Genomic DNA, 11708 nt, shown 5'->3' on the forward strand with positions numbered 1-11708 from the left:
GTCTCATTGACTCTTTTAATGCTCCTAATTCAGTGACCTTAAGATAGCCTTAAAATTTAAAACAAATTTAAAACAACTCTTTAAAAATTACAACTATGACCACTTCTTTACCTCGAAAGCACCTCACACACGTTCATCTAAGAGTAGAGGTTTTTGTCTCTCGAGTATGAGCAGATAATGCAAGCTAGGAGTAGAAAACGTGAAGATTTCGTTGAGCACTGAAAGAAAGAAAACTGTTGACGCCTGAAAGTTGCTCAATTTTCTGAGGCGTCTTTCGAAGGCGTTTCTAGTTGCTTCAATTGTCTCACGAACACCCAAAGCCAAACAGAACACAGCTGAGGACGGTTCTCAGAGAACCTGCCGGTTAACAGGTGGCCAGACGGAAACAACAGTCCGCGTTCCCGCCGCCGCCCCCGGCCCGGCCCCTGCCGGTGGTCGCCAGGCCCGCGCGAGCCCCACTCTGCCCCTCGCGGCCCCTCTGGGCGCCCCAGCCGCCCGCCGCCCGGCCGCTCACTCACCCCGCTCCCCGACACTCGGCGGCCCGGGAGGCCCTGGAGGTTTCCGGCTCCGGGTTTTCCACTCAGCACCGAGGGGCCGCGGGGCCTCAGTAGAGGCCAAGGGGCCTGCGAGAAGCACGTGGCTCCCTCGAAGCCTCGTCCCGGGGCGGGAACTCCGGCCTCCGCGCGCCCGGCCCGCCGCCTGGCCGAGTACGCAGGCGCCGAGGCTGCAGACGCTTCAGCGGCCGGGCCGCGGGCTTGCAGTTGTGCTTCCCATAAACTCGGCCCGAAGTGTGGGATTTTGGAACGTCCCAACCCGGCTGGGGTCAGATAACAATTGATCCACCTCCTACAAACGAGGAAAGTGAGGCCCACCCAGCGTTTTGGGTACCTTACTCTGGAGGCCACACGGTTGTTCGAGCGCTGCAAAAAGCCGGCTCTCACTATTTCTCTCTATTGAGCAGCCAGAGGGTGCTCAGAAAGCGCCTCCGGGAGCTGCGGGTGGAGGCAGCCCAGGCCCCCGGCCTCGAGCAGCACTGACCGCTGCGTGAGCCAGACGGCCTCGCCACGGCACAGGCAGGGTCCGCCGAGGTGAGCGCCCCGGAGGCCCTGCAGCCCAGTGCCTAGGCCGGCGCGGCCTCCTCAGCACGTGCGAGCCCAGCACCTGAAGTGCCGCGGCGCACCCGGCGGGTCGTGCTTGACTGCGCGTTTTACCGGAGGCGCCGCCCCAAAGGGAAGCCGACGCGGAAGGTCCGGCCCTGCGCCGTGGACCCACGTCCCAGCCACCTGGCCGGGCTCCGCGGGGCCGCAGCTGCGCCCTGTTGGGGGCGATCTGGTTTGTTAGAATGGGAAGGGCGCACTCGAGCCGGGTCTGCGGAGTCCGGAGGGAAGAGGATGTAGCCCAGAAGATTTTTATGCAGCCAGGGCTCGCAGCCCAGAGACCTCGATCGGCGCGGACCCCAGGGGGGAGGGGTCGTTCTACAAACCCGGCCTCACTCTATGTTCTCGGGCCTCACACGGAATAAAAAAATAAATGGGGGTGTTGGTCATTTCGCAGGAGACTTTTCGTTGTTTTCTTATTTCCTTGCCGCCCGTGGACAAGTCGAGCAGCTTCCCGGCATTACACCTAGGAGGTTTCAGGCTAGAGACTGGCCAGCTCCGGATTTTCTCCGGGAGCATTGCTCCCCACACCCACCCACTGCTTCCCCCAGCGGGAGGTGGAACTGTCCTCCCTGTCCCCCAGTTGCAAACTGGGCGCCTTTCTGCCCTGTAAAAGTGACATGCGTTCTTGTCCACTTTCCCAAGTTTTGTGTTTGTGTGTCTTTAAAGAACTTGACCATACGAACAAAGATATTTTGGCTACTTCTGGCAGTGGGCTGAGGATTTAGGGGAACATCTTAGCACGTGGGAAGAAAGATTCTCGGATGCCCGCACCGCGGTGAAGCAGTGAAGCCACCCGGGACAGCACAGCAGAAGGGAAGATTGCTGCTGCCAGCGTGCGGGACATGGATCATTCCGTTGTTATTGTTTGCGGGGTTTTTTTTTTTTTTTTTTTTTCGTTTTTTCTTTTTGTTGTTTGTTTTGTTTTCCTTTTTGGCCAGCTCTGAAAGCATTTCAAAGCTATCCTTTCCCGCTTCCTAACCCTCTTCCCCTCCCCCTCTTCTTTCTGGTGTAGGCAATTAGGGTGAAGAAATCAGTGCCAGGTTTCTGGCCCTGAAGAGAAAGGAATTGCTTCGGGGATTGAGTCCTGACACCTGTCTCTGCCCTGGATGCCGAGGGGAGACGTGGGGTCAAGACGCCTGGGGGGAGAGGCCAGGCTGACGGGGGACACTCTCCAAGAGAATGTTTCTGGGGGCTCTTGCCATGTCCTCCCGCCCTGTCCTTTGGACCCCAGCTCCGCGCAGGTCATTAGCACACGGATTATTAACGCCTGGGTTTCCCTCACGTTCCGCCGCCCTCCACCCCCCCGACCCGGGACCTGGGGCTGGAATCAGTAGAGCAACACTGACAAGCCATTCATTAATTTGCATTTATTTTCGGGAAATAACGTAGATATGGGGAAGGAAGGGGACTACCTTACATTTCAACAAATAATTTGTGATCTTCACGTCGGACAATTCAGTTTTACAAATTACTTTCCCACCTACTGGACGAAGCGGCCAAAGTCAAAACTGATACACAGGCGTGCGGGCTCTCCGCAGACTTTGGAGAATGAAGGTGCACTAAAAACTCACTAGACGAAACAGGGTTGTTTCAAGAGAAAGGCTGACAGGGGGAATGGAACTGGGGTTTGGGGGCCTGGGTTTGTTTGCTTTTTCATAACGCGTGTACTCTTGTTTGTTTTCCTTTGTTTTTGTCTCTAAACCGGAACTGCGACCCTGTCTTAGACCCCTGAGGGGCTCGGCCCGACGCCCCCGCCGGGCCTAACCCCACCCCTGTGCCCTGACTCGGCTGTTTCCTCCACACTCCTGGACCCTCGCGATCCTCGGCGCGCAGCTTCCTGGAACCGAGCGGTTCTCTTTTAATAAATACACATAGGGAGAATGTGTGAAAAGGGCAGGACAGCTTTATAACAACTGAAAAAGTAAAAGCGCCATCATGTGAGGAAGAGGAAGGAGAACAGAGGGGAAATATTTTTTGCTTTTGTTTTATATATATGTATATATGCACTGTATATATCTTAAAGTTATGTTTCCTGGGCGCTAAGACTTGAGACATGCTCAGCTCAATCAACAGCAACTAAAAAGTTTAAGTGGTCCCTGGAACGGACCGGACTATGTACAGCATTCCCGCCGAGGCGGAAGCGCGAACCAGTCCTGCGCAGCGCGGGGTACGATGCGGCAGCATGGGGGCGCGCTCATCCCACCCGCCTTGCCCCAGCGCACTCTGACCAGGCTGGGGCGGAGGAAACGCCGGGAAGCTCTGGCCGGCAGGCGGGCCAAAGGCAGCTGAAGGCAGCTGAAAGAGGCAGCAGTCTGCGCGCGAGAAACACTTAATGGTTGTTTCGATTTGGAGTGATGCGTGGGTGCACGTAATGGCAGAAACGCGAGTTAGTGACTCCACCGTCCAGAAAGAATAAATAAAAGTGTTGGGCTCAAACAGTGGGTCAGAGCGAAGAGGCTCCGGAGGCTGCAAGTGCATAATAACTGTACAGAAAGGCTGGGGGGGGGGGGTGATTTAGGAATTCGGTGGGGGGTGGGGAGGGGATCGCACAGCTCCAGCGCATACAATGTGTGGGCCAGGCCGAAGCACCAGTCCCCTCCTCCGGGGGGTGGGCGGATTTGCACATCCCCCATGCAAGTGGCACAAAGACGGGTACGACAGTGCAGGCAACGGGCATCTTTTGGGGGCGTGAAAATGCAGTTCTGGAGAAGCCGAGGCAAAGGCGGGCGGTGCAGCAGCAGCAACAGGACGGGGGCCATTGAAGGCGCAGGTAGTTGCGTTTCTTCTCTTCCTTCCACTCCTGGACTCATAAGACTTGGAACCGCCAGGAGGCTTGGTCCTTATAGTCCAGACAGTCGGGTGAATTGAAGTTGAGTTTCCAGGCGGAGGAAGCAGCGGCAGCACCAGGCTCCTTGTAATCCAAACAGTCGGCCGAGTTGAAGGCGAGCCCCGAGCCGCCGTAGCCCTGGTGGTGGTGGTGGTGATGGTGGTGGTGGTGTCCCGAGGACTGGCTCAGCGGGTGGTGTGCGTGTGGGTGGTGGTGATGGTGGCCCGCCATGGATGAGGGAGCCATGGGGCTGAGTTGGTGCGGGTGGTGGTGCGAGTGCATGGGCGCCAAGTACGAGCTGCAGTCCACGCCGCTAAAGTAGGAGGAGGAGGGTGCTGGGTAGCCCTGGCCGTAGCTGCTGCCCTGGCCGTAGGACATGGGGTAGGAGGCTGCAGCTGAGGCGGCGCCCGCGGCCACAGAGCGCTGCATACACGATGCGTTGCTAGGCGCGGCCAGTGGCTCGGGAACTGACACCGACACCGGCGCCGAGCCGGGCGAGATGGAGGCCGGGCTCCAGATGGACGAGGCAACCGGAGTGTTCAGCGACGACGCGGCTGCCACTGCCTGGTTCCCGCCCAGGCCTGCTGCCGCCGCCGCCGGGTTGGCAGAGGCGCTGGACGCCGAGCTAGAAGATGAAGCGGAGCTGGACACAGCGGGAGGTGTAAACTGGCCACTGCTCTCGGAGCCCGAGCTCTCCCGCACCGGGGATGATTTCTTTTTGGCCGGGCGGCTCTTGGTCCCGCTCCCGCTCTGTTGCTGCTGGCGGCATTTGGCACGGCGGTTCTTGAACCAGACCTGCAGCGAGCCGGCGGGACGGGGCGGGGAGCGGGTCAGAGGGGCGAGTGGAGCTTGCTGCCACTTAGCCCCTCCGACACGCCACTCCACCCAGAACAGAACTCGCATCCCTTTTCCACTGAGGCCTCGGCCCCTTCCCATCTCCCTCCCGGCCAGACCCTGGTCCCACGTTCCCAACTCCCACGCCCTCCCCCATCCATCTGCTCCAAGCCCCTTCTCTGCCTGCTTGCCGGTAGGGATGCGCACCTTCCCAGCCCACGCAACTCTGCCCCAGGGCGGGACGTTTGCTTCTGCCCAGCTAGAAGGTCAGTCATCTCCAAAATGCTGCTGCTGGCGGCATCCCCACAGCCCCCTGGGGGGGAGGGATCGGGCTTTGACCATCTCCCAAGGATGCTTAAAGGCTCTGTCTTCTATGACCACAGCTCAGGAAACGACAGAGAGCCACAGAGCAGGCCGCGGTGAGAGGGGCAGTTTCACCAAGTCTGGAGCCACGGTCGTTTCACTAAATCAGCCCCTGGAGTCCCTGGGCTGGGTGGGGCGACTGTTGAGGTGCCAGCAAGAACAAGGCCGGAAAGCTGAATGGAAGCACCTCTCGGGGGACTCGGGAAGGAAGCCAGGGCGGGATTTCGTTGGGCTTCTTGGTTCGAGGTGGGAACTAAGTGGGATGGTCAGTCTTCAAGTTCTCACTCCTCCTGGAGGAGGCCGGCACATGGCATTGAATTCCTGGTGCTTTTTCCCGAGTCTCCGAAGAAAGCAAGCGGGATAAAAGGCCCTTGAGGGGAGTTCTGAGTTAGAATTTGAACAGTATCTTCCGGGCTCTTTCACCACAAAAACAGAATCAGCAAAGCCAGCAGCCAGATTTTGTGCTTGGCATCCTCTTTCGGGCAGAGAAAGCATCTAATCAAACCGACACCACCCCAGGAACGCACTCCCAGGCAGGGCACCAGGCTTAGACCACAGCTCCATTCTTCCAGTTCCAGGATCCCCCAGGATGCAAGGCAAGGACCGAGGCAGAATTCAGGCCCCCGAGAGAAACTGCCAAGTTCCGGGGCAGCTAAAGAAGCAGGGGCAAGTGTCGGGCCCCTCCGGGCACTTTCCGTTCAGGAGCCTAGCTCGTCGGTCCTCCCACTCTCCTAAAAAGGACTTTCCATACAGAAGGCGCCCGGCGACCCAAGGCCAGATTCAGGACTCCAAGCCGTTTCCTTTAACTTTGCCCCCTCTTCCTGGAGGAACCCAGCGCTAGGGGGAGTCTGAGAGGAACTGCCCAGCCTGTAAGACCGCCCCCACACAGACCATTCTCCCCCTCCCCGAGATCCCCCGCCAGCCTGCCCCCACCCACCAGCCCCCGCGCCCCAGCTCCGACTTTAGCATCCCGGGTACACGCACCTGGACTCTGGACTCGGGCAAGTTAATCTTGAGCGCCACCTCCTCGCGCATGAAGATGTCGGGGTAGCGAGTCTTGGCGAAGAGAGCCTCGAGCACGTCCAGCTGCGAGCGCGTGAAAGTGGTGCGCTCTCGCCGCTGCTTCCGCGGGGTGGCTGTGGGGACACGCGGGGGGCTCCTCGGGTCAGTGGTGGCTACGCGGACCGGCGCGAGGAGACGCGGGCAGGCCCCTGGCAGGCCCAGCGCCGGGCCATCGGCAAGGGACAACCGAGCTCCGAGTAAAGAAACTCCCCCGGGGGGCCTGGCCCGTGAGGCCACAGGTGGGAGAAAGTGTGTGTGTGCGACTGGGGACCAGCGACTCCAAGGCTCCAGGCCTGCCCGCCTCCCTGCCTCCGGGAGGTTAAAATAGGAATAGAAGTCACACAATCTTCCTTCCTCCACATCCCCTCCCGCCCCCGCCCCCTGCCTGGGGGGTGTTGGAGAGGTGCGCGGAAACACCACCTGGAAAACACGTTCTGAGGGAGTAACTGGGGGCGAAGGAGTGGGAGCTGGAAAAGCAACCCAGGGTTTGGTGGCTTCAGCGGTTTTTGGCGCAGGCCACAGGTCCAGGGGACAATTTCATTAGGGAAGGAGACTCCCCCTACCTTCAGCCCAGCCGGTCCCTTTGATTAGGGAAGTCTGGCCTTAGGGCCAAGAACTTTTGGTTAGGGCCTAGCGAGTGTCCAGATTCCTTATTCAACATTGGGGATAAAGGAATAAATCCACACACAAAAAATAGCCACCCGTGGGAAACGAATCTGCTGGGTAAATGCACTCTGCCCGGGCAGCGAGAGCACAATAGGAGACAGGTTGCTTGTGTGGCAGGGCTGGGAGGGTGCAAGTCGCACGTTCAGCCAGCCTGGCCCATCACATCCACCCGCGACTCTGTCGCGTGCGGCCGGCAGCGAGACCTACGTTGTGAGCAGACTAGGCAACCAGCTCCCTGGGCCTGCTCAACTACAAAGCATGAGGTTAGAGCGGAGAGCCTGGGTGTCCCCGACGGTTGCATGGGCAGGGGGGCGGAAGGGCCGGTGCTCACCCGGATAACCCACGGAGGGGTGCAGCAGGTCCATGGCCGGCCCCGCCAGGCCCAGCCCGTTCATGCCGTATGGAGGTTGTTTGAGGTAAGACATCATGCTAACAGCCGGGTGGAGGCGCCCCGACGGATCCAGGGGGCCGCAGGCCGAGTGCGGTGCGGAACTCCCACCGCTCAGTCCTTCGAGCTCTGTTGCGTCTGGGGACTGGGCCTGTGGAAACACGAGACACATGGAGACCGTAATTCAGAGCCACCCCAGCTCCCAAGTCTTGTCTGAACCAACGCTCTCTGGCTGGAAAAGGGGAGCAGGCTGAAGTACTTGGCAGGGGCATCAACTCGGCTCCACAAGGCAAGGCCTAAGTCCAGAGACCACAGCTTTAAAAAGCGTTTCTGGATGGTCACTGCCTCTTTTCAGAATTGGAATTGGCCACAGACTCTCGTAGGACGGCGAGGGGATCGAGGATAGTTGAGAATCGCGGTCAGGCTAGAGAAGTCAGAGCCGGAATCGCGGGGAGTGCGAGGTCCCCAAATGTGAGTCCGGCGGGAGCCGATCTCAGGCTGCACAAGCAAACACTCTCTCGGCACTCCAGCCGACCTAAAGCTGCCTAGAGCATGAGGGGTTGTTTCGTTTTGTTTCAATTGTTTTTTGAAAGCAGGATAAAAAGTAAAGATTATAGAGGACCAAGGTGAGGCACTGCGGAGGACTAGGCGCACTGCGGCCTCTCTGGAACGCGTTGTTCACTTGGGGGCCTCCCCTCCTTCAAGGTCTCGGTGGCTGGGGCCCGGCCCCAGCGTCCGCAGCCAACTTACAGCTAACCACTCTATGCCCAGTCGCTTAAGGATCGCTGACTCGAAATCTCACCACACCTCAACCGCGGTTACAGGTGTAGGCCCAGAAAAGGCGGTCAGAGGACTCTGAACAGGCCACGGTAGAGGTGGCAGTTCCAAGATGAGGCCCGAAGACCGGGGTACCTCTCCCGGGGCTGCGGGCCTCTATTGGGCGGCGCGAGCTGGGTTTTCTTTCTGCCGGGTCTTGCAGAAGGACAATGGAGTCTCGGCCAGGAATGAAGGCTGATCGATTCCAAAGGGTCTCGGGGATTTGGGAGGCCTGGGAGCAGCGTGTCCCGTGTGCTCTCTACCTATCGTTCCTCCCGGAACCCGCGATCCCAGGACCAGACCGAGAACTAGGCCTCAGGGGCACAGCCCGCGCTGATCCCGGCTGGAAGTTGTCAACGCTGCGCTTCCCCAACTGCCCCGAACCCTATGCTCTAGTCTCGGGGGTCAGGAAGGGATCCTGGGGAGTGGGATTGGGGCCCAGGAGGCCCTGTCGCTTCACCCTGCTTGGCGGGAACTTTTCTAAAGCAGGCCTTGGGACCCGGGCTAGGGAGAACCGGGAGAGAAGTTTGAGTTAAAGACGCACGGACCCCTGGCACCGTCCGCCGGGATCCTCAGCCTGGACTGAGGGAGCCCTGCTTTCAGGGAACTGGAGAAGGAGGGCAATATCCGGTAAGCTTGGACCAAAGGAGAACTGGGTTCAAGCGCGGCGGGTCTGCTAAGCTGCAGCCTTGAGTTTTCAGAGTTTCTCCAAACTTCGGATCAGTGACTTCGGAGAAGGCGGGGGAGGGAGCACAGAGCTTTGTGGCCCCGCGCACACCAAGAGGGGCGCCAGGCCGCTCCCCCAGCCCCGCCCCGTTGCCCGAGGCTGAGGGAAGCGGGTACCGGGTAGAGAAGGGGGAAACGACAGCAATCAACACGCTCCCGGAGTCCCGGGCGGCCCCGCGGCTTTCCCTTACCTGTCCTCTGCCGCCGCGGCCGCTCACCATCTACCTCACGCCCTCACAGAGACCCGCCGGGCAGCCAACCTGCAAACAGAGCGGCACAGGAGTTACGCGTCGGACCAGGCGTTTGGCCTAGGACCCCCGGATTTCTTTCTTTCCCCAACTTCCCGCCTCCCATTTCTTTCTTCTTTCCCTGTGGCTTTGTGCGTGTCCCTCCAGGCTTCACTATGTTGCACAGACACTTTGTTTGCAAAGCTACACACGCTGCCGGGACATTGCCTCGCCCAGGACCGCGCCGTGGGGCCGCGAGGGGGGAGGGCGGAGGGTACGGGGGGCAGAGTTGGGAGGAGGCTCGCCTTTGCAGCTGCACTCCTAGTGCAGCAGGGAGACCAGCAGAGGCTGGAGAAGTCCTGCAGAGGTACTTGGCAAACTAAATAAATCAAGCGATTTACCTTGTCGGAGTGGCTTGTCTTGCTTGGTTGTTTAGGTGATTGGAAATGTAGCTTGATGAAGATTGATCACCTTTCTACTGCCCTCCCCGGGTAAGTGAATGCGAGCCGAATGCGTAACGGGGCTAGGCCGCCAATCCACGGCCCGGCGCAGGCTGAGTGACAGGGAGCCGGGCAATGGCAGCTCGAGCCGGGGGTTACCTCTGCGCGTCCCCACCCTCCCCCGCCTCTTGCACCCCGCCCTGCCCGGCCCGCCCGCCCCGCCCCGGTCGCGCGCTAACTCTGGGGTTCGGTTGGCAAACGCGGTGCAGATCGAGGCGAGGAAGGCGAGCGCAGCGCCCTAGCCTTGGCCATAGAGGGGGAGCCTATCCCGAGGCCTGGCCCGGGGCCCCTACCCTTCTCCCGCCCTCTTGGTGCTTCCGATGGAGTGGCGGAGAGGAGGCGAGGTGCTGGAGAACCGGTTTCTTAGCCCTCCCGCGAGCCCACCCGGTTCGGCCGCCCGGCTGTGGGTCTGAGGACTCTGGGGCCGCGGGCTGGAGGAGCGCGGGCCCCCAGCTCCTCTCGCGGCGCCGCGGACCCCAGCGCCTGCTACCTCCCCGCCGCCACCTGCAGACGGACGCCGCGGGCGGATTGTGCTGGCGCAGGCAACTTTCCGACGCGCGAGAGCTGCTCCGGGCGCGCAGATCCCACCTCCGAGTTTCAATACTTGGGCGCCGGGAACAGCACCGCCACTTACCTGCTCCTCGGAGTTTCCTGGGGTTCCCGGTCTCCACTAAGGGTGTTTTCAATCTTAAACTATTCTTTGGAAACGTTCGAGCGCAACGTAGCTCCCCCCCCCCCTACTTCCGAATGGAAAGATTTTGATAGCAAACTTTCTCTTTCCCACTCTGTCTCTCTCCTTCCTCGTTTCCATTACCAGTCTGCTGGAAAACGGGGCCCCTGCCCTTAATTTCTTTTGCACATGCTGCAGAGGGAGCTTGCTTGAGATTTCCCCGGATTGCTCGTACTGGCGAAGTCCATTTCTCAGCCGAACAAACTTTTCAAACTCGTCCACCTGGGTGGACTTTTCAAAGCGCAAGAAAAGTGTTTTCGCCCCCAACCCTGGGCAAGGTAATTCTTTTAAATGGCACCTCCTCCTGAATAATAGGCACAGATTTACTCCCTTTTGAGGAATTCCTACCCTTTTTTCCTAATCCTCCCTCCCCCAACAGGCGTAGTGAAAAGTTTGAACAGGAATAAGTGTGAGGGCGAGTCAAGGAACCACAAGGCGCGTCGCCGTGGGGAGCGTCGGCGCTGCCCGGGCCGCGGGGTCGGGCCTCGCTAGCGGACCCGGCTCTGGGCGAGGAGGAGGAGGAAGGGGGAGCCCGCTGAGTGAAAAGGGGCCGCCGCAGCAACTCATCAAAGTGCTTCCCCCTCCCCCAAGCGACACTTTCCTTTGGAGTCCGAATAAAATACGGTAACAGAATATGATGGAGGGCACACTGTTTCCTTAACTGCTTCTCAAAGGGCCCGGGAGATCTTCTTAGGACCTTTAATAAGGCTTTGGTCGGTTCTTTTGTTGATCTCTCAAAATCAACTCCTTCTAATTGAAGTTGGAGCTGAAAGCGAGCTAATGTTCAAAGAAAGTGGCCGCCAGACCAACGAAATTACATTTTTTTTTTTTTTTTTTGACGATGAGGGACCATCTAATCAAAGGGGCATGGAAAGAGGGGTGGGAGTGGGGGAATACGAAGGAGAAAAGGAGGTTTTACAAGATCCTTCTCTGGTTCACAAAAGTCAGCGACACGGGCGCTTCTCTCAAGAACAAAGACACCGCGGCTCATTCACAAAAGGGAAAGAAAGAGAGAAAGTAGAATAAAAGAACGAGAGGAAAGGAAAAACATGGGGGGGGGTAGGTGGTGGGAAAAGCTTTAAGAGGAAAAGAAACTGCGCAGACAGAGCGCGGCGCTGGCCCCGGGGCGGACACACCTCAGGCTCGCCCAGGCCCCCGTCGAGAGTAGCCCCGCGCGTTTCGGAGCCACTGAGATGGTGCTGAGGTTTAAAGAAAGAAACAAAATACACTCCCCTCCCCCAGGCCCAGGAAAAGGCGCCTGCTGGAGCGCACAAGTTTGGTGGGGGGAAGCGTGCCGGGGTCCTGGGGTGCGCGCTGGCAGCGTCCGCGTCCATGGCCCTGCGCTGCCTCAGCCGGGGCCTCTGCTCTGTGTGCCTGGGTTGGACCTCCCGCGCCAGGGTGCGCGTCCT

General features: G+C 59.4%; 1 protein-coding gene across 2 annotated transcripts; it reads right to left on the bottom strand.

The window, feature by feature from the left end:
* Positions 1 to 3672: 3672 nt before the first annotated feature.
* On the bottom strand, positions 3673 to 10272 carry OTX1 (orthodenticle homeobox 1). Of its 2 annotated transcripts, none has more exons than XM_037806602.1 (5): positions 10204 to 10272; positions 9034 to 9102; positions 7244 to 7451; positions 6169 to 6320; positions 3673 to 4782 (listed from the first exon to the last, which is right to left on the bottom strand). In XM_037806602.1, exons 2-5 carry the CDS (start codon positions 9061 to 9063, stop codon positions 3967 to 3969), a joined length of 1206 nt encoding a protein of 401 aa, XP_037662530.1. In that variant the 5' UTR covers positions 9064 to 9102; positions 10204 to 10272; the 3' UTR covers positions 3673 to 3966. The 2 variants fall into 2 exon arrangements, with proteins under 2 accessions (XP_037662530.1, XP_037662529.1); XM_037806601.1 differs by lacking the exon at positions 10204 to 10272 and adding an exon at positions 9471 to 9608.
* Positions 10273 to 11708: the final 1436 nt, after the last annotated feature.

Source organism: Choloepus didactylus, chromosome 17, assembly GCF_015220235.1.
Source record: "Choloepus didactylus isolate mChoDid1 chromosome 17, mChoDid1.pri, whole genome shotgun sequence".
NCBI classification, from domain to species: Eukaryota; Metazoa; Chordata; class Mammalia; order Pilosa; family Megalonychidae; genus Choloepus; species Choloepus didactylus.

What these genes read in the sequence shown, in the direction of transcription:
- OTX1 (XM_037806602.1), bottom strand. Translation starts at nt 9,063, where the DNA reads ATGGTGAGCGGCCGCGGCGGCAGAGGACAG. An exon ending in GCCGCGGCGGCAGAGGACAG is followed by an intron (nt 7,452 to 9,033) that starts GTAAGGGAAAGC and finishes GTGTTTCCACAG; the next exon opens with GCCCAGTCCCCAGACGCAAC. An exon ending in TGCCCGAGTCCAGAGTCCAG is followed by an intron (nt 4,783 to 6,168) that starts GTGCGTGTACCC and finishes GGCTCGCTGCAG; the next exon opens with GTCTGGTTCAAGAACCGCCG.